Source organism: Marmota monax, unplaced genomic scaffold (assembly GCF_021218885.2).
Source record: "Marmota monax isolate L192 unplaced genomic scaffold, Marmota_monax_Labrador192_F-V1.1 WCK01_AAM20220418_F8-fsc00020, whole genome shotgun sequence".
NCBI lineage: Eukaryota > Metazoa > Chordata > Mammalia > Rodentia > Sciuridae > Marmota > Marmota monax.
Genome location: NW_026692912.1, coordinates 14,531,089 through 14,553,536, shown reverse-complemented (window position 1 = coordinate 14,553,536; position 22,448 = coordinate 14,531,089). Strand labels below are relative to the sequence as shown.

General features: G+C 38.7%; 1 protein-coding gene across 8 annotated transcripts in view; it reads right to left on the bottom strand.

The window, feature by feature from the left end:
• Positions 1-22,448, bottom strand: part of Cntrl (centriolin) — a 91,936-nt gene that overhangs the window by 4,813 nt on the left and 64,675 nt on the right. For 7 of the 8 annotated variants that reach the window (XM_046451731.2, XM_046451733.2, XM_058581670.1 and 4 more), the window contains 17 exons: positions 20,975-21,161; positions 19,466-19,779; positions 17,850-18,058; positions 15,832-16,024; positions 13,335-13,465; positions 13,066-13,206; positions 12,835-12,961; positions 11,250-11,414; positions 10,350-10,509; positions 9,172-9,287; positions 8,873-9,090; positions 6,544-6,701; positions 5,289-5,362; positions 4,129-4,317; positions 3,497-3,722; positions 1,672-1,877; positions 578-718 (listed from right to left, as the gene is read on the bottom strand). In XM_046451731.2, coding sequence (XP_046307687.1) covers positions 578-718; positions 1,672-1,877; positions 3,497-3,722; positions 4,129-4,317; positions 5,289-5,362; positions 6,544-6,701; positions 8,873-9,090; positions 9,172-9,287; positions 10,350-10,509; positions 11,250-11,414; positions 12,835-12,961; positions 13,066-13,206; positions 13,335-13,465; positions 15,832-16,024; positions 17,850-18,058; positions 19,466-19,779; positions 20,975-21,161 — 2,955 coding nt within the window. Of the gene's footprint in view, positions 1-577; positions 719-1,671; positions 1,878-3,496; positions 3,723-4,128; positions 4,318-5,288; positions 5,363-6,543; positions 6,702-8,872; positions 9,091-9,171; positions 9,288-10,349; positions 10,510-11,249; positions 11,415-12,834; positions 12,962-13,065; positions 13,207-13,334; positions 13,478-15,831; positions 16,025-17,849; positions 18,059-19,465; positions 19,780-20,974; positions 21,162-22,448 lie in introns of those variants that run through there. The other variant, XM_058581674.1, reaches the window with a different exon arrangement.

Sequence of the window (22,448 nt, the reverse complement as noted above, 5' to 3'; positions counted from 1 at the left end):
GGATTTTTTGTCTGTGTTTGGCAGGGGGGACCAGGGATTGAACTCAGGGGCACTCGACTACTGAGCCATATCCCTAGCCCTATTTTGCATTTTATTTAGAGACAGGGTCTCACTGAGTTGCACAGTGCCTTGCTTTTGCTGAGGATGGCTTTGAACTTGTGATCTTCCTGCCTCAGCTTCTGGGATTACAGATGTGCTGAGAATCTATTTTTTTTTTTTAGTTGTAGATGGACAAAATAGCTTTATTTATTTATTTTTCTGTGGTGCTGAGGATTGAGCCCAATGCCTCACACCCAGCAAGCACTCTACCCCTGAGCCACAACCCAGCCCCTTTAAGAGAGTTTTAAAAGCACATTTTTAACAAATACTTTTTTCCCTTGGGGAGTTACATTTCAAAATTTTAAGTCAAATCTGTTTTTACAGAATCTTCTTATAACCAGCTTTTCATGATTTCCATAAAGAAATAATCCTCTTAAAAGATACCAAATCTGTTACAACCTATTGGAGTCCTGAGGGCAAGGAGTGTTTACTGACCCCTCCTGCCCAGGCTGGCCAGCAGAAGGTCCTGGTCACACACCTGTTTCTTGAGCTCCAGGTATTCCTGCTGCATCTGGGTGAGCTCCTTCATCAGGCGCCGGGCCCTCTCGTGGTTGTCCTGGGCTACCAGCTCCATCGTCGCCATCTCCTTCTGCATGCAACTCTTCTCCTGTTTTTGCTCCTAGAACAGGAGGAAAATGACTCTGTGGTCCAAACATGGCGGTGTTGCTGCTATTGGCTCATATACTCACTAGCTCTATAACTTCATCTCCTCCTGGCCTCAGCTTCTCAGGCTGTAAAATGGGGATAAGTCTATTTACTTCTTTGGGGTAGGCAGAGTATAGCTGGGAGTACACATATGTCAATCTATTACACCAAAGTCTGAACCCCAGATCTGCTGCATCTTTGATAAGTTACTTTCTCTGAGTCTCCATTAATTGTCTGTAAAATGGGAACAACAGTACCAATCATCAGTGTTATTGGGAGGATTGAATTTTAAACATCTATATTCTATCTTTACAGTTACCTTGTCTATCGATAGTTGTAAGAATATCACCCTCTGGAAACACATACCGTTTAGAAGTTCCTTTCATATAACAGGGCTCCCTCAATCCAACCAGAGGATTATTTGTGAAACCACTGAGCTCACCTGCCCCCACCTATCACAAATGGCTCCGAACTATTTGATTATCACCACCTGAATTTATTTCAGGGATAAAAGCATAGTAGATTGAGCTTCCTGGTTTAGGATAATGATTAATGTTAATGCTGACTGAAATGGCCAGGATGAGAATAATTTTTAAGCAATGACTGCAGCTGGGTACAAATGTCTTCCAAGCCCTCTCCAACGCCCTCATCCCCCACAGTGGGCCACAGCAGAAGCTGTCTCAACTTTGTGCTGACACTAGTTCATGGGATGCTCTCCAGCCAGCAGCCAAAGCTACTCTGGGGCAGCAGTGGAGTCTCAGGCAAAACTTACCACGAGCTTCAAGAGTCAATCTCCATGAACACAGCAATACCCGTAGCTGGGTAGGGGGTGGTTGGTGGGCTATTAACGTTCTCTGCACTGGTGCTGCAGGCTGAGGGCTTAACTGCATCATAACCTCATACACTGCCAGGGCAGCAGCTACTCACAAGGAGGTTTTTCTCCAGCTGGCTCCGCTGGACCTGGAGTGCATCCTTCAGGCTGGCCACCTGCTTCTCAGCTTTCTTTCTCTCTGTTAAAAACTGGTTCCGCAGGAGACTGAAGTCTGCCCTCATAGCATCTGTCTCTTTCTGTAGAGCCCGTAGCTCACTCGACTTTTCCATTAATTGCTGCTCCCGTTCTGAAAGCTGCAGCTCTGAAATAAGCATTTTACAAAGTTCAGCAGGAGGCCCTGAGGCAGCTGCAGGCAGAACTTTCCTTTCCTCACAAGGTGACAGGCTGTCCACTTGGAGCTTCCCTCCATTACCATACCTCACCAGTTTGCCCTGACCACTCCAAAGACCAGGAAAGATCCAGGTAAGGCACATCCTGAAGTAACTGGTTCTTGGAGGCCTGATCCCAAAGTGACAAAAACTATCCTTCCTTTGAGTCTCCGAGACAAATGAGAATAAATACAGTCCCATACTGAGGTGCAGGAAACATGCAACAGACTGATTTTTTTTTTTAATAAAACTTGATTTGGGGTGGGATTGTGGCTCAGTGGTAGAGTGCTCGCCTGGCATGTGTGAGGCCCTGGGTTCGATCCTCAGCACCACATAAAAAATAAAAAGAATAAACAAATAAAGTTATTAAAAAAAAAAAACACAACTTGATTTGGTACTGGGGATTGAACCTATGGGTGTTTTACCCTTGAGCTACATCCCAGTCCCCCCCACACCTTTTTTTTTTTTTTTTTTTTTTGAGACAGGGTCTAAGTTACTGAGGTTGACCTCAAACTTTCTATCCTCCTACCTCAGCCTCCAAGTAGCTTGGAGAATAGGAGTGCTTGACTGCGCCTGGCTTGTGGACTTTGACTTGATTAAAGGGAAGCACATCAGTACTTCCTCCTACACAGGAGGTGGTGCAGTAGAAAAGGCACAGGATTTGGAGCTGGTTCTTACAGTGGCCTGAGCCCCGTGTTACAGATGAGGAGCACACTGTGAGGAGCACACTGCCTTGTATTCTGCTAGGATCACATATGCAAATATTGGGGACAGAGTAAGCTTACAAATAAAAATGCTTACAAATAAGAGTAATATTTAAAAAAAAAAAGATTTTTCTTATCACCCTATTTAGAGTAGCACCCTACCCAGACTTCACTTTTCAACACCTCTGCTACAGTCAGAATTCAGCATATTTGTTTAGTCTCATTTTCATTATGAAATGACTGGGTCTGGGTGTATCGTAAGTTGCTAGGGGAAAATGAGTGACAATCCTTTCAGGCACCAGAACCATAACATTTTCTGAGCACTATTAAACCCTGTGGCCTAAGAAAGATAAAAATTATTTATTGATGACCATGTGTCCTGGATTTTCAAACCAACTTCATTTACATAAGGTTCAAGCAGGAGTAAACTGACTCAAAGGCAAATATCTGTATTCTTTACCATTTACTATGTCAACTGAGGACAGAAGAATTGTTAATATTGTTCGACTGGCTGAGCAAAACGGATCATTATTCCTAAAGCTCAAAGTGTACTTGAGAGTGTCTTCCAACACTTCTTTGCCTCAATATTCCACTTTCTTGTGATAACAAAGGAGGCAGTCTTAGGATCAAACTTCTCCAGCAAGGTACACGTTCCCTTTGTGTCTCTGCTCCTGTCTCTGCATCTCTCCCAGGGCTGCCATTCTCCTGCTTTGCTTCTCCTGCCCCTTCCTGGGCCCTGGCTGGGGCCTGGGTCCTTCACACACTTTACAAGACAACCAGCAGAGCTACCCTTCCACCTTCCCTGCCCTTGCCCCATCCCTGCCCCTGATTCATTTCAGGGTACACACTGGTCTGGGAGAGCGTCTTCTCCAGGGTCTCCCCCCACCGCTCCTCTTCTTGCAGAGTCCTCACGCGCTCTTCTGCCACCGACATCTGCATGAGCACCTGGTTCAGTTTGCTTTTCTGGTCCATTAATTCTTTTTCCAGCTGGTGCTGCTGCTCCTTCAGTGTTACTTTACTGGCTTCTAATTTACTTTCTTCATTCTCTCTCTCTTTATGGAGTCTCTGAAACATCTTAATGGAGAAAAATCTTAGTCATTATAAATACTCATAATAAAAAATAGCTCATAATAGTGTCCTAGTACAGATTCCAGTACTCTGGCCCACAGGCCAGAAAAATCCTTTGCAAAAGTGATGACGCAAGGGCTGGAAAGTCACCTGGGCATCGTGAGGAGATTAAGCAGCAAAGGGCACGTGGCATTAAGATTCTTTACAGGATCAATGTCCTATGACTTTAAGGGACCATCATGTATATTTATCACAACAGAGTCATAGAGCTGGTGTAAAAGTCACACCTAGTTGTACGTTAGAGAGACACAAAGGCCACGGGGAGGGGCTTCCCAGCAGCTTTCTGTCACAGGAGAAAGCTCATACAAGTAATAGAAGGCTCCTTTCATGTATAATCGTGAATGTGTAGTACCATTTCTTGCTGGTCTAGCTTCAGCTTGTTTTCTTCAATCTCACTCTGAAGCGCTTGGAGTTGTTGTTGTTTAGCTTCTGCTTCTTTTTGACAGTTCTCGAACCTCTCTACCCACTCATTGATGTCCTTCTGCAGCCGGGTCTGCTCACCAAGCAGTGAATCCTGACGACTGGTGGTATGAAGCAGGTCCTGCAGGTAGAAGAACAAACTGAAAGGACTCACAAAGCTTCCGGGAGTGGCCAGTGCCAATCCACCATCTACCAAATTTGATGAAATGAGAAGCATAGTTTCCATAGCCTTTATCTCAACAAACTTACAGAAGGATTCAGGAATCAAACTAATTGCTGGCTTTCCTCTTTTTTAGTGCCTAAAAAATAAGGAGTCAAAAAACCAGCAAAATACTCAGCTCCTCTCAGCTTATCTGCCTTGTCACTGAGGTGGGTAGGAGGAAAACAAAAAAACAACAAGCTACCTCACAGCATTGTTCAGAAAATTAAATACCTCTTGAAGGAACACAAATTAAGCATTTTAAAGCATATTTCTCACAATAATATTCACAAGAACCTTTGTGGGATTTTTTAAAAGTAGACTATTTTAAGTTTTATACTTCTCAGAAGCACAATATTAAAGATATAAGGAAAAGAATTTAGATGTTAAATCTAACTTCTAATTTATGTAGAAGAAAATAAGACCCAGAATTTGCTTGAAGTTCTTTGAAAATCTGATTTTAGCACTATTCTCACAGGACAACACTAAGTTACCTTAAGGAAGATGATGAGAATTTACAGGTTCAAGAATCTCCCCTATCCAACATCCTGCTCTGTTGTTCAATAAGTAATCAGTTCTAAGCTTTATCTGGAAGTCTTGCCTGTTCCCTTTGGCCCTGGAGGAGCTGCAGAGGAAATGCACGACTTTGGTCTAGCCACCACTCTACGTATTTGTTTTGAGTAAAACTTCATTTGAATCAAGAGTTCTAGGGCCCAAATAAATTAGCAAACCACTGCTCTGTACCAAAATATTATTTGAGGGTTGCATTATATAAATGGCCCTATGATCTGTTGGTGTGAATGGAAACCAGCTTACTTGACTTTTTTGTTATATTACCCAATTGTCTGCGTGCCTTTGGGATACTAACAGAAGATTCTACTTGTTAGCCTTACCTGTTTTGCTAGGTTCAAATGGTTTTGGACATTAGCTAGTTCCTCCTGTAGTGACTTCACTGCTTCTCGTTTTTCTACAGAAACAACATTTTAATAAAATAATATACGTGTATGTATACATGACAGATTTTCATCAACCACCTTCCCAAAAAAAGTACAGCAAAAGTGAATTCAAACATATTTCTGTAGAATGAATGACAATGTCACACTCACTTATTAAAAGCCAAAAGACAGGGATAAATACACAACCCATATCTTGGCTAGGAGCCTAGGTTTTTAAAGACTTTCATATTCAAAATCTTACATTAAAAACTTTACAGAAAATAGCTGCACCAGTGGCGTACACTTGTAATTCCAGCAACTTGGGAGTGGAGGCAGGAGGATCACAAGTTTGAGACCAGACTGGGTTAACTTAGACTCTATCTCAAAAAATAAAAAAATAAAAAGGGCTAAGCACATAGCTCAATGGTAGAGATTCAACCTGAAGTACTGAAAAAAATTTACAGATAATATTTAATGTTGAGATGCATGACGTAAAAATATGTACCTTCTACATTTCTGGTAGAAATGTAAAGTTAGTACTTTCCAGGAAGACAATTTAGGAACTAAATTTATATCTATACTGTCTTTGTCAATTACTAGTTATGTGACTGAACAAATTACAAGAACACTAAGCTTAGGTTTCCTCATCTGTAAATGGGTAAACAATAGTTTCTATCTCCTAAAAATGTTATGAGGATTAAATGAGAAAATGTATCAGGTCTAGGGCATAATAAATGCTCAACAAGTTATTATTAGCTAGAATGACATAGCAATTTCTCCTAAAAAATTATAAAGATTTGGTAATAAAAGACATGTTTTCATTTGCATTAAAGTACACACATACACTCCCCTAGGGAAAACCTGGAAGAATATTTACCAAACTGTTAATAGGAGTTACTTTTTTTTATTTTTATAAAAAATATTTTTTTTCATATTTTTTGTTATGTTTTAAAATTGTTCTCTAAGGAACATGAATTCGAGTTTTTAGACAAATAGATCAGCTGAGATATAATTTACATATCATGTATGTCCTATTTAAAGTATACAATTCAAATGCTTCTAGTATATTCAGAGTTGGGCAACCATTACCACAATCTAATTTTAGAAAGAAACTCCTTGCCCATTTGCATGAAGACTTCTGTAATAAGAAAAATCACACAAAGAATTTAACAAACAGGGAAAATCACATCTCTCCTGCTCTGCTGCCTCCTACCGTGGAGCTGTGGCTGCACTGCTGAAATGTCCTTAAGTAGTGACAGCTTGTCTTTGTTTAGCTGGTCCACCTCCTGCTGTAGTTTTATGACATTCAATTCCAAGTTTTCTAAGATTGATTGCTCCATTTTGCTATTTTCTTCTGTAGTTGCTAAAACCCTATCACACAAAATAAATCAGATGGTCAATACGAAATAGTTAAGCACACATAAGATATGACTAAGGAATAGTGTTACCTTTTCACAATGTACAGTTATGGAAGGTCTGAATGAATATAAATCTTAAAATTCAAGATTGTTGAACTCATTTTTTTAAATGAAATCTTATCAGGTTTCTAAATAGGAGATTCCCCCCAACCTCGAAAGTTACTGACTAAATTCAGGTTTTATAAAAATCATGGATACAAAATGGATAATATTCAGAATTCCAAATATCTGAGGATCAAAATTGTACTGCTAACTTGTGAGAGGTGAAAAAGCAGGAAACACAATGGTATGTATCATACGGTTTTTCCATATCATAGACATGCCTGAGGGGTATTCTACATATCAAGGGAAGCCAAAAGTGTAAACTTGCTTTTGTCTGGATTCTTTCACTCAGCACAATTACTTTGATATTCATCCATGTTGTGTATCAACCCTTCATTCCTACAGTATTCCACGGTAGACATACTACAATTCATTTACTCATCTGCCAGTTTATAGACATGCAGGCAATTACAGATAAAGATGCTATGAACACTTGTCATACTATGTGTAGAAATATGCTTTCATTCTCTTGAGTAAATACCTGGGAGTGTAGCATGCATAAGGCTCTAGGTTCAATCCCCAGTACTGCAAGAAGAAAACCAAAACAAAACCTAGGGGCAGAATGACTGAATCTCTGGGTAGGTGTACTTCTGATTTTTAAGTAACTGCCAAACTGTTTTCCAAAATACTCGTAGCATTTTACATTCCCATCAGATGTACATGAAAGCACTTCAATAACATATGGTATGGTCATGTTGATAAATGTGTAGTGAATATTACCTTATGGTTTTAATTTGTATTTCCTTAATGAGCAATGTTGCTGAGCATCGTATCACGTTTATTTGCCATCATATATATTCTGAAGTGAAATGTCTGTTCAAATCTTGTATTCATTTAAAAAACTGTCCTTATAGCTGGGCTTGGCAGTGCACACCTGTAATCTCAGCAACTCAGGAAGCTGAGGCAGGAGGCTTGCAGATTTGAGGCCAGCCTCAGCATCTTAGCAAGATCCTCCATAACTTACTGAGACCCTGACTATCTCAAAATAAAAAATAAAAAGGGCTGAGGATGTAGCTAAGTGGTAAAGTGCCCTGGTAATTCCCAGTATCAAAACAAAACAATTTACTTTTTTATGGATCATGTTTTTAGTTGCCAAACCTAAGAACATTTTGCTTAACCCAAGATCACAAAAAATTTTCTCTTTAGAGGTTTTATATTTAGGTTTTGCATTTCTCTTTATGGTCGGGTTTGAGTTAATTTTTGTATACAATGTGACATACAGGTCAAGGTTTCATTGTTTTAATTTTGGATATCCAATTGGGTTAACAACATTTTTTAAAGAGATTATCTTTTCTTTACTGAAACAATACTTCTGTATCTTGGCCAAAATCAGTTGTCCATATATGTGAGAATTTATCTCTGACTTTCTATTCTGTTCCAATGATATATTTGTCTACTTTATACCAATACCACAGTGTTGCTCACTACGGTTTTATACTGAAGTCTTGAAATCAGGTAGTGTTAGCCCAAAACTTTTGTGTTTCTTTTTCAAAGCTGTTTTGGTGTTATGCCTAAAAAATTGCAAAAATTCTATTCTAGATCCTTTGCATTTCTATTTGAACTTTAGAACCAATGTGTCAATTTCTACAAAAAACAAGAATGGCTACTGGGATTTTTTTATTGCAGTGTTTTGAATTTATAGAGCAATTTGAGGAGAACTAAATCTTAACAATATTGTCTTCCTAGCCAATGAATTAGGTACTTCTCTCCATTTATTTCCAGCATGTGTTATTTCACTTCAAAGACAACAACAGATTATTTTAAAAAGTCTTTTTGAGGAGGGAAGAAAAGCTAGAAGTAAATTCACCAAAAAACACTACTGCAGAATTATGCTACCATGTTTGAATATTTTTTTCCTTTTCTGTAAGTTCTAATTTTGTTTTTTAAAATACCTTCTCAGTTATTTTTATTTTATTTATTTGCAAGACTAGGGACTGAACCCAAGGGCTTGTACATGTGAGGCAAGTGCTCTATACTGAGCCATATGCCCAGTCCCCAAATCTTATTTGTTCTTGCTCTCACCTTTTGGTTTGTGACAACTTCTTTTCCCAGATGTCACATTTCTCTTGGAGATCTTCCTTTTCTTTGCTCAAACACTCAACACATGACTGTAATGCCTGGATCTCAGCAGTCATTCGATCTACTTCCCGTTTGTTCCTCTCAAGGAGCTGTTTCTGCCACTCTATTTCCTCTTTCTGTTGCTGGGCTGCCTGCTGCAAATTCTCTAACTCCATTTTCTCCTAAATCAGATAAAAGAGGACTCAACATCCTAAAAGAGAAAGACTTCAGTTTGCTAAGGGGACAACATCTCTGTTCATTACCTCTAGCACTTCGACCTGAGTCTTCTCTAACTCAGTCACCTTCTGGTCGTGCTGTAGCTTCAAATCTTGTAGTTCATTGTTTTCAAGTTGCAACATGTCCAAAATGTTCTTTAGTTCTAATGGACAGAAACAAAGCATAGCCCATGCTGTTAAGTAAACTTGGAAACGTTTATAAAATGAAACAAAAAATAATGCTACTGACTGGAAGAAATAACAGATGATCAAAAAAATTTTGTTCAGCTGAATATGGTGCTAATTACATATTTAACAGAAAGAACTTTTAAAAGTATTGTTAATTATTTGTTAGAAACATTAAAAAAATATTTAACAAAGAACTACTTTGAAAAGCATTTATATCCCCACAATAGAATGAACTAAAAACATTTTATACAAATAAAACTTAATCAAAATAGGAAAAACTTTATGTAAAGATTGAAATGATTATAGTTTTGCCCTTTGAAATATAGACATTTAAATATTAACTTTTTTCTGATTATAACAATATTTGCTCATGGAGAAAATTTGAAAAAATACAAAAAAGTATTAAAAGAAAAAACTGAAAATATATCATTATCCCAACATACAAAGATGATAATCATTACAATAGCATTTTGTAGTATTTCCTTCCAGGAAAACACACACACATACACACACACACACACATTCTAAAATAAACTGGACTATACTCCATATTCAGTTTTTATTTATTTTTCACTATTCTCTTGAGCACTTTTGAATGTCATTAAATATCAAAAATATCATTTTAAATTGGTTATTTGTTTCTAAATTTTTGTCATTATAAACATTACTGTGAAGCATGTAAAAAGATGCCATTTGTGTATGAATAAAAATGGGCTTGCTGGCCCAACAGATGTGACTTTTTTAAGAGTCTTGAACCTTGAAAGAGTATTCCAGTGTACACTTCAAAGGATCACAGGCATATACTTGCCCTTCTGTCAGTATATGCTGGTCAACCATGAATATAATTATTTCACTTTTACATAAACCATATTAAATTGAATGCCAGAATATAATATATTCCTTTTATAATCTGCCTTTACTTGCTTATTAGTAGTAAGGTTAAGTTTTAATTGAGGCTTATTTGGTCATTTGTATTTTTCTATAACCTATAACACAGACATTTCCAACACCAAACTTTATATGTTCTTTAAACTTACCGGTTTTGTATTTAGTCATTTGCCTTAAAACTACCTGAAGATTTTCTTCCTCTTTTTCAATTTCCTGCTTTATAAGTGCAAGTTGAGTTTTTTTTTCACTAATGTGGACATTCAGTTCTCCTTTCTGAACACTCAGTTCTTCCAGAAGCAATTTTACTTCCTGTGTTTAAAACAAAAAGTTACCCTCCCCTATGAAAATATGAACTGAAATTTCTCTAAAATCAATTATGTTCTTGTCTCATTTCACAGAATTTCTAACTTAGAAACAAGCTCATTTTTGCCTTTGATGTCAAGAACAGCACGATATTTTTCACTAATATATTTCTGAATAATGGAAGAAAGTAACATCTTTACATATATACACAGCACTGACCATATGCAAGGCAACACGTTGTAGAGGAAAAAAGGCTGATTTCAACATAGTCCTTGACCTCAAGGAGCTCAGCAGCCCTAGTGCAGAGGTAAGGCCGGAAACAAGCACACTCTTAGAAAGTCAAGGTGCTCGAGGAAACACAAAGAACGTTGCCATACTCAGGAGAGGAAGAAACTCCTTCCAGAGCAAAAAGTCAAGGGTATCTTCTGAGAAGGCAGCAGGTAGCCGGGCCATGAGAATCAGGTGGGATCTGGCTAGTAACAGGGCAGAAAGGCTATTCCTAGAGAAGAAATGAAATGAGAAAGGCAAGAGACAGGAGAACCTTAGCCATATCCAGGCAACAATATGGGTGCACTTCACATCACAGACATAGCATAGCCTGGACACACAACACACACCAAATAGCATTAGGGAGGAGGCAAGGTTTCAGGAATTTACATCTTCTTCAGAGAAAACCAATGAAACTACCTCAAAATAAATCAATGGCATTGTCTAGGACTCTTAAGAAAACCTACTGAATATCATACCCTGATGTGACTGCACTTCTCAGCAACTTCAGTTTCTCCCAGACTCAGGGCTTCTTGGAGATCAGCTTTTGCCTGGACCATGCTTTCTTGGAGTAGCTGCAGCTCCTCCTTTTTATGCCCTAACTGCTTGTCCAAGATAGCCATCTCCTGCTGCTGACTTGTCACCTGAAAAGGGAAGAATGCAAAGTCTGACAAAGGCCACACAGCCTTCAGTGCTACCCTGGAGATTAAGTATTTATTTAGGCCAGCTAAAGAATGTGGGGGCAATCAAAAGCTTCAACCCCAGTCCCAAGAACAAGGAGGGCCAAGCTTGGAGGTGTGAACATGGAATACCTAATGAAGACCTTGAGCTCTCATATTTAAAATCACTCGGATCACAAGAACAGAAACATGATAATAGTGATTACCCCTCAGGTTATGGTTTTCAAATAACTTTCTTATATATGTATAAAATAAGGTGTGTGTATGTGTGTACACACCTTAATTCCATTTTGGTAACAACCTTGGCAATGTAAATTAGGCAGAAATTTTTAGAGTTTATTCACCTTTTTAAGTTTAAAAATTACTTATAATTTTAAGAGCAATACATATTTGTTTACAGAAAAAGCAGTCATAAACATGGAAATGAAGAAAAGAGAAAAATACTTATAATGTGCCCTTATCAAATGACCACTTTCATGCTTGGTTTAAATGCCCCAGTGTTCATAAACATACTTAACAGAAAAGTATGCCATGTATTAAAACTCATATCTTTTACACACTAATGGCCATAGGTGGGCTCTTACGTGATTGGTCCAGTGTTAAAGGTTTAGTCCCCAGAATGTGTCACTGGGAAGTGGGCCAAGTGGGAGACCTTCGGGTCATGGGGATGGGCCCTTGAAGGGAATAAAGGGATCCCACCTCTTCCTCTTCCCTATGTTCACTCCCCAGATGCTGCCAAACGCTCCCACGATGATGTGTTGCCACAGGCCTAAAGCAATGCGCCCAAGTGAGCATGGGCTGAATCCTCTAAAACTATGAACCACACAAACCTTTGTATTTATAAGCTAATTGCATTGGGTATTTGTCATAGTGACAGAAAACTGACACAATAATACACTGTACTGAGTTGGGATTTAAACTTATGTTGGACTCTACACTTTTCTGACATACAGCCTCATTTATTTATTTATTTTTAAAAATATTTTATTAGTTGTTATTGGACCTTTATTTATTTTTATGTGGTGCTGAGAATCGAACCTAGTGCCTCACACATGCTAGGCAAGCACTCTACCACTGAGCCACAACCCCAGCCCCTATTCTTTATACTTTATTTCATATTTTCCAATGTTTTCTACAATCAAACATGTATTACTGGGGCTGGGATTGTGGCTCAGTGGTAGAGCACTCACCTAGTACGTGTGAGGCACTGGGTTCAATCCTCAGCACCACATAAAAACAAATAAAAGAAAAGTATTGTATCCATCTACAACTAAAAAATATTTCAAAGGTCTTAAAAAATCTGTATTACTTTCATAATCATAAAACAACATAAGTAGGTTTTAAAGCAGTATGAATTTTCTGTTCCAGGTGTCTACTGCCATACCTGGCTTTTGAGCTTTTCCAGCTCGGCTCTCTTGGCTTCAAGGAGGGTCTCAGATTCTTTAAGGACCTGCAGGTGGTGACGCTCATTGTGTTCTGCTGCCTCAATGTCTTTTTGAAGGTTCTGAAGCCTAGAAAGCACCAGCAGTACTTGAGCAGACTCTATGGATAGAGATCGGGACACAGAGCTTGTCCCCTGCACACACCCCTGCAGCCCAACAGAGGCCTGACTTACTCTTCTGTTAGCTTTTCCTTCTTCTTGTTTAAACACTGGAAGTCTGCATCTTTTGCTACTACAACTTTGTTTACTTCTTTCAAGATTTCTTCTTGCTTAATTTTGTGCTGCTCCAAATCCTCAGTATCAGCTTGGAGCAATCTAAAACACATCATGTTATTCCCCCAGGCCCAAAGACTTAACATGCACCACTTATCACAAACCAATTATTACCTTCTTAGAACCAAACTTCACTCATCACCTCATATAAGCTTAGGGACTCCACCTACCTCAGCTGCTGATCGGCTTTCACAAGGTTAACAGCAGTTTCCTGTGCTCTCCTTTCTAATTCCTCAGCATCTGATTCGATTTGCAATAAATTTCTCTTGGCCTCAGTGAACTTTTCAACAGCATTTTTTGTCTAGAAAAGAAACTGCCATTAAAAGCAACTCACCTACAATACTGACTTATAGTGACTGGCAGTGTAAACGGGTACAACTCTTGGAAAACAAAACAGAAAGGCATAAAGATGTTCATTTGCTTTGACTCTATACTTCTCAGAAAAGAACTGTGAAGCAAAGAACTACTATGTAAAAATGTATTAAAATGATATAAAACTTGAAATACAAGATTAAGTGACAGTACATTAAACACAATAGAATACTATGTAGCTCTGTGTAGCAATATGCAAGAATGTTAACCATATTATGTTGGCCAAGAGAAACAAATTTAAAATCTCATAAGTACTCTGAGAGCAACTATATAAAACAAAATCTATGTCAACAAAGACAAAAAGCCTCTGCAAAAATAGTCATTTGAAGATGGTGAACTGTAGATGATCTTTTTATTTCAAAACAATATGTAATACTATTAGGTCATTTGATTAATTGCCAATTAAATGCCAATGAAGTGATTTTACCAAGATTCTATGTACATTGAGACTCCTGCTGTACTGTAGATATTATCAAATCAAGTGAAAACTCATTTTGTGATGATTTAATTATGGTTAAGAATACAAATACTGAATTCCTTTGAAGTAGTTAAAAACTCTTCCTGCTGGGTATGGTGGCACACGCCTATAATCCAAGTGGTTCAGGAGGCAGGAGGCAGGAGGATCCCACGTTCAAAGCCTCAGCAACTTAGTGAGACCCTGTCTCAAAATTAGAAAGCATTGGGGATGTGACTGAGGTTAAGGGCCCATGGATTCTATCCCTGGTACCCCAAAAAAAGAAAATCTTCCTATAAAATATCTGGCAAAAAACACTTTTTTTTTTTTTTTTAAATCAGCTCTGTTTTTCTGCCTAAAACAAGCTAATAATAACATCAAAAGGTCTAAGCACTGATTCAACATCAATCAAAAACCTGAATTTCTGCAGTTGTACTGAAGTCACGGGAGTCTGTACATTAAATTTGTCTATTAAGTATCCCACGTGCCTGCCAAAATGCCAGCAAGCCCTCTAAGGGCTAGGTATTTACCACCCTCTCTCTATTCCAGAGAGCTGCTCTCTGTCAGTTATCAACAAAGCACTGGACAAAAATCACTACATACTGCAGAAGGCCACATTTCTAAGTAGCCTTTTGTCCCTCCCATGTCAGGTTTTAACATCTCTGGCACATTCTTTACAAAATGAATTGTAAAGAATTTTTGTGGGGGGCTAAAGGGGAAAGAGCTTCTCAGCCCTGGTTCACTTACCACCTGTTCGTATACAAGTGTCATCACTTTCCTTTCAAATACCAGTGATAATTTTTTCTGTACTACTAACACTTATTTTCTCTCACAGTGATCTAATATGTGACAAGGACTCTTCTAAAAAGAGATAACTTTTTCCATTCTTATTAAAACCAACACTCACAAAATATCTTTAATAACTGAAACCATTTTAGTTCCTGGCAACAGATTTCTATTAATTTAAATAGATCCAAGTTGAAATAATAATGTAAAAATAGTCGTTCCTGTGGTGTACCATGTGGGTAAAGGACTTTTTTCATCTTGAAATTCTCATTTAACTAAAAAAGCTCTTCAGTAGCACAACTTTGTAACTCTGGGTCAGTTATAAACCTCTTTGGGCTATATCTGTAAACTGAGTTGCCAGGAGGGTTAAATGAAGTGGTATTTATCAATGGACCATGTCTGACAACAGAAGGGGCTCAGTAAAAGGAAGCCACCCTCACCCCACTCCAAATTTCCTCTGTGTTGTTGTCTTTGAAGAATACTATCTTGGACCAAAATTATATTATTATTCCCATTACCATCTTAAAGAAAAAGTAAGACTTGTGAGGTCCCTATGGCTTTCTAAAAAATTAAATGGCCTACTTAAGAAACACAGCAGAGGGCTGGGTTTGTGGCTCAGTGGTAGAGCACTTGCCTAGCATGTGTGAGGCACTGGGTTCTATTCTCAGCACCACATATAGGTAAATAAAATAAAGGTCTATCGAAAACTAAAAAGAAAAGAAACACAGCAGAGCCCAAACACAAACACATACACACATGATAAAATAGTGGAATATGCTGAGAACTAAATTAACTTCAAAAATCTTAAATATGTTATTTCATTTCATTCATACTGAACAGCCTACATATTCTTAGCCTGAATTTATAGATGAGAAAGGCAAAACTTGAGGACTTCAATGACTTGCCCAAATTCTGGCAGACTCCAATCTGGAACCTGGCTATCTGGCTTGGACAACTGTGTTCTTTTCACCTGTTTTCTTTGCAATCCAGGCATATAACAGTAAGCTGCCCCCCACTCACAATGAGTTCACGCCACAAACCACAAGAAGACATACCTTCTCTTTTGTGCAGGCAAGTTCACTCTCAGCTTCTGCCAGGAGTCGGTCAGCTTCCCTGAGTTCTGAGCGCCGTTTCAGAAGGGTCTTCTCTATGCACTCAATTTCATCTACAATATCTTCATGGTGTTTGAATGATTTTTCTATTTCTAGTTCAGTCATAAGACTCTCAACATTTCCATCAATGAAGTCCCTAAAAAATTACATTCACAAACATTAAAAGATTTTAAATGCAGACAATATGAATAGAACCTATGAAAAAGATGCACAATGATTTTCTAATTTTATATGGGAAGGGACAAGAGAAGCAGCTACATTTGGTTATATTCAAAATTAATGTCCACCTTTTTGTTAAATATGGAACACTACCGGCAATAAATGTATATACACAGAACTTATTATGGAATGGTTTCTCCTTTTAAAAATAACAGCAAATATTTCCATGTTGTTAGTATCTGGCTAAGACAGTGCTGATACATCCATGCTTCTGAATGACTGAAATATTCTGAATAGACTGAAGTATAAAAATTTACTAACAGAATAATCATCCATTCCCTCAAAACTGTCCTCAAAGCCCAGATTTTGTGATTTATTTCATTCTGTTAAACAATGTTAATACTGAAAAGTTAAAAGGTTTGGTACAAGATTAAAAAACCCAAGCTTAACCTGATAACACTATTTGACAATGGGACTATCCATGACTGCATGACAGAAAAATATGAAAATAAATACAACATATTTTTCTCCTTAAATAAATGTATACAGATGATATTTAACTTTTTTCATCAATTTTGTGTTACCCAAATTTCCTAATGATCATTTTAATACACCTTTATAACTGGAAAAAGTAGTGGATATCCTATACCCTAACATCCCCTTCAAAAGACCTCAAAATATATACTACTAATAGATACAACCCTCTCCAATCCTCCAACACTCAGTCCCAATCTTCCTGGTGTAGCCTTTGCTTTCCACTTCTAGGCTTTTAGTCAGTCATATGTCTATTCCTAGATGGCAGTGACCACAACTCATTTACTCTGAATCCTCCGCAGGCCTCTCGCCTATCCTGGGACCTGGGCTAGTCTGCCTTAAGTGACAAAAACTTGAGACATGCCACAATTCACAGAATATTACTGAAGATGGGTTTTTATATTACTGGATTGAAGCAACAGATGCTACAACTTTCATTATGCCAGGCACAGGGAAATGGAGCCTCCCCAATCTCTTTCAGAGATGGAGGCCCAGCCATTGTTCTCAAGGAACTCCTGGGTTCCTCACAATATTTTGTGGACAGTGCTATACCCAAGGTTGCTAACCCAGAATTAGGGGGTGCCTAGGAGGAAAAAGTCTTTGTGTAAAACAGATCCCTAACCTTTGTCTGAAAGACAGAGTAGAATCAGGCAAGGAAAGGGAAGGCATTTCAGCAGAGGATGGCTCACATCAAGGAAGAAGCAAGGAAAAACATGGTGTCTGGAAGGCCACAGAAAAGCCAGGGGTGGAGATCAAACACTGTATGAGGGAGGGAGGGATACAAAGGAGAGGCGGGGCTCAGATGGTAGCAGGTGTTGTCACTATGATGGGACAGAAAGTCAGTGTCCAGTATATAGAGAGAAGACACTGGAATGCCAGTGTGAATCTATTACAGTGGCTGAGGATGAGAAGGATGAAAGGCCAGAGCGGCAGTGGTCAAAGGGCCAGTTTGACAGCTTTTTGTATGTAATCAGCAGGACTCAGAGGCCAACTAGATGCCTGGGGGGAGTAAGGGGAAGGGAAATGGCTGTGCTGTTCTCAAGATTTGTACTGTCCAAAGTATGTGGCTACTAATTAATTAAAATTAAATTTAGTTCTGTTCCTCTAGGTTCCAGCAGTCACATTTCAAGTGCACAATAGCCAACATGTGACTCGTAATTACTGTTTTAGACAGTTCAGAAATAGAACATTTCCAAAATACCATATCCATCTGAATTATGAAAATATAATGAAAAAATTATGAAAATATAATGGCTAATAATAATTACTTTCGTTGTTGATGATTCTGGATGGTTCTATGTAATTCTTCTACTTCACATTCTAATTCTTTCTTCTCTTGCAAAAGACCATCAATGTTATGTTGCAGTTTTTCCATTTCTTTCTCAGACTGCTGCCTGGATGCTCTCATCCACCGTTCCTCCTGTCGCTTTGATTTTAAATGCTGCATTATGTCCTCTAATCTAGAAACTTCATTCTCCTGAAATACAGGGGAAAAAAATGCAGTACTGAAACACCAGAGAATGTATTTTCCCTTTTTCCCCCAGAAGCTGAAATTAACTGTAGTTAAAGTGACTCTATAGGCTGAAAAGTGATGGCAGATTTTGACTTTGTATAAAAAGAAAATTTAAGGTGAGCCCATTTTTTCACATGCCATAGGTGAAACAGATGGACTGATCTAACTTTTCTATCAGTGTGACTATGGTTGCAAAACATCCACCAAGACTCTTCCAAATGTCTGCTTCTGACATTCAGAATCTAGAAGAGACAGATGGAGGTTTCTCCTTCCTCTGGACACACAGGAGGGGTGTCATCTGAAAAGGTTGCCCAGAGGAAGAGATGTTTTGCCTGGATTTAAAAAAAATGAAAAAGGGAAAACCTGAGCTAAAAAAATAATATGTGAAAATGTAAGAAACCATAAAGGTATACTTTGGAAACTACATAAGTAGTTAAGTACTTTCAGAGAATAAAAGAACTGGTGTAAGAGCTTATTAATAAATGCTGAGTAGAAAGAATGGCTACACATACAATGTACAATAAAAAAAAATCACAAGAGAATCTGAGTGACTACCAGTGTAACCATGTTAATGCACAAAGGCCCTCTGAAGCCAGTCTGAACCATTAAGATAGTACTGTGACATAGTACCAGGTGTCCTAGTCCTTTACTTTCCCTCCAATCTGCTGAAAATGGAAGGAAAAAAAAAAAACAAACAAAAACCCACCAGTCTCCCGGTGCTTTGAGTTTGAAATGGAGCTTGGAATGAAGTTTTATTGCTTTAGAACCCAAAAGTTAGAAATTAATTCAGTGTTAGGAAGTTATCTGTTCTTAGATTCCTCACACAGTCAATTGTAAGACCTACAAATAAATGTACAGTTATTAAAATACTTTCTAAAAATACTAGTAAAATCATAGGGAAATACTTATAATATGAAGTGGGAAAACTGTACAAAATAACTATAAAATTAATAATGATCAATAAATACTACACCCACAGATAATTCCCATCAAAACCTGCTGTATGCTCTTTATATGAGTGTGTATACATATATGTGTACATGCACAGGTATAGGCCCTATTATGTGACTATATCTACAAATACACATTAATACAGCACTTGTTAATAGAAGATACATGAAAATGGTTCAGTTTTGAACTGAAGGCATTTCTATAATAAAATGGCTAACCAAGTTTTAGACTGGCCTGGGACCTTAAGTCCTATCCAAAATAGCATTTTAATAAGAGAACTCTTACTCAGTTCTAAACATCAGCCTCACAATCACACTTTTGGAATACAACCTATTCATAAAAAGTCAACTCATTAAATGTACATCCTTATCAGGCATGCATGGAAGCAGTGTGGGTAGAGCTGGGTATCTTTCCACTTACTAAGTTATGATGTTCTGGCACGTTGCAATGTAGAACACCCATAGGGATGAGGGGAATGGAGAAGCCTGGGGGTGGTGGTCCATAAACAGTGGGGGCTCCAGCGGGAGGTGGGCCATAAACAACAGTGCCAGGGGTGAGAGGTCGGCTGTTGTTGGGCAAGGGAGGAGGTGGTGCATACAGGGCCATGCCCTGGGGTACAGGAGAACCATCAGGAAGCACAGTATACATCAAGTATCCAGAAGGAGGCACAAATGGGGGCTCCTCTTGTTCATCCATTCCGCTCTCTTCCTGGCTATCTCCTTCACTGTCTCCATCTTCAAAAAATAAACAGAAGAGTATGTTACCCCAGGGTTTAGTAGAGAACAGTAGATTTTGACAGAGATCCTGGAAATACGAGAATAAAATTCTCAAAAAAGAGTCTGGTGATGTAGCTCAGTGGTAGAGGGCTTGCCTAGCATGGGCAAGGCCACAGGTTCCATCTGTGACACTGAAGAAAAAAAACAAACAAAAACAAAAAAACACTCTGAGAAAGGTCAAAAGCAATTCTGAGATCAAAACAGATTTAAAGTGTTTTCAGCAGCAGATACTTGAGTTTTTCCTAAGCTTATCTTGGTTTATTTCTTTACTCATTAGTTTATTCATTGATCCAGCAATCATTTGGATGCCTGTTTGATGCTACATTAAAGATTAACAGAGATGTGCCATGAGATAGGACAGCAATGGCATCACCCAGCATTTACCACTCTCATGACACCTAATACTCTCCAATATGATGGCTTACTTAATTGTTGCCTCTAAAAGGAGGAGCTAAATTTGCTCATCACTGACAAAGAACCTAACACATTGCATGTGCTCAATAAATAGTTGCTGAATGAACATATCCTCAGAAGGTAGTACTCCTATATTAAAGATTAACAGTCACAGAGCAGATAAATAGTTTGCCTATGATCACAATTATTAAGTGCAAGAGCTGGGACTTACCCAGGTCTGATTCTTCCCCTGAGTGCTTTGGAAGACACACCTATAATACTCTGTTTTAGTAGAGCTACCTTACTGCCATGATACAAGGAATCAAGGCCCTACACTCCAGAAGCACAGGCAAAGAAGCCACTTGGTTGGCCTGGAGGAAGCAGGTGGAGGAAGGCTCCATAAAGGGAATGCTGTTTTAGGACCTGGGACTTACTGAAGAATGAGGAGGAATTGGTTTGGGAAAGAAAGAAAGGAGGAAGACATTCCAGATAGAAAGTTTAAAATATGGAGCTTTGGGGCTGGGGATGTGGCTTGGTGGTAGAGTGTTTAAACTCTGGAGGTTTGAGAAAACTGGTGCTGTATCTTAAGCAGTCAGGCATGGTATGGGAGGTAAGAGAAGTCATTGGCCAAGACCAGGTCACAGAAAGCCTCACAGAGTAAACTAAAGAGTTCGGACAATGTCTATGGATTTCAGGAAAACAATAAAAAGATATTAAACAGGCAAGAGAAGTACAACTTCTCTTATGTGATGTGATTTACCTCTATTTGAAAATGATTTATGTAACCCACTCCTGATTGGTGAATAGACCCAGTATCCTGAAGCAGGTGGAGGTCCACTGCTGTCCTTTCCCTCTTGTCCAGACCGTGGTTTTCTGAAAGGAGTTGAGGCCATGTACTTGAGGCCCACACCAGAGTCCTTGGTAGCCTGGGAACTATGGCTGGAAATCTAAAATAAATGACAGGACAGCACACCATGTATTACAAATGGAAAGGCTGACTTTGAGAAATGTCAAAGTCTGCAGGAATGCTGAGATGTAGCAAAGCTGAGAAAGCACTTGGTTTCTTTTCATTATAGTAATTATTATTTTTCATAGTCAGAAGTGAGATGTGATTACAAGGTCACATAAACCACAGTTCCATACACATGATTCAGTTTATTTACTTGCATCTGGACTTGATCAACAAGACAGTATTAGGGAAGCCATGCAGAGAGAAGGACTGTGTAAGCAATGGCTGGGGTCACGGCAGACTAGTCTGTGAAAGGGAAAGGCTTGAAGTGTGTGAAAGCAACCAAACTGATGTTTATTTAATCTCTTCAGAAATTATTTAATGAAAGCTTTCTCCTGTCTTTTGGTACCATTTTCTAGAAATAACAAGTCCTTGACAATGTTGAAATGATAAAAGCACATTACCTATCTGTTTGGGTTAGTTTTATGCCATAATTCCCCATAAGAGAAATGAAAACAAGCTCTCGATAAGTGAGCAGGCAGGTCCCTGTGTTTCAGTCTCTCTTCTACCTGTGTTCATCTTTCCTGTGCTTTCTCTTCTTTTGCCTTGTCTTAATAGTCTAGCACTGCGGCAACAGACAGCAGCAAACTTTCAGTGGAATCTGAAGACACTAGTCATCTGCCGCCCTGGGAGCCTGGCATGTCTTTAAAGCTCGACTCTGCTATTCTCCACCCTTTCCAGCCTGAAGTTCTATACTCCAGGCCATAATGTTTTGTTCTAACATACAGTGCTTCTGGTTGTGCCCAGCGTGTAGGCTTCCTTTAGGTTTCTGGAAGGGAGGATCTCAGATTCTGCCCTTCAGGTTCTGGTTAAACTTAAGTAGGTTTCTGAGATCCTAGCAAGTTGAAGGCTGCTTCTCCCCTTACTGTTGCTAGTCAGAAGGATGTCACCTAGCTCCCCTGCTTTGGTTGAGTACATCTTACATAGTCCATTCCTTACTTTCCACATTCAGGTATCTGACTATTTGGTCTCCTTACCATTCCTTAATCTCTTCTTTTTCAGCTTCACTGATATAGCTCTGGTTTCTTTTGTCCTTCACTTGAAAGAGTTCAAACAGCCCCACAAAAAGTTCTCCTTGCCTTAAGTTTATACTCCAAAGTCAGCCAGAACCACCCTAAGATACCATCTCACTCCAGTAAGATTGGCAGCCATTATGAAGTCAAACAACAACAAGTGCTGGAGAGGATGTGGGGAAAAGGGTACTCTTGTACATTGCTGGTGGGAC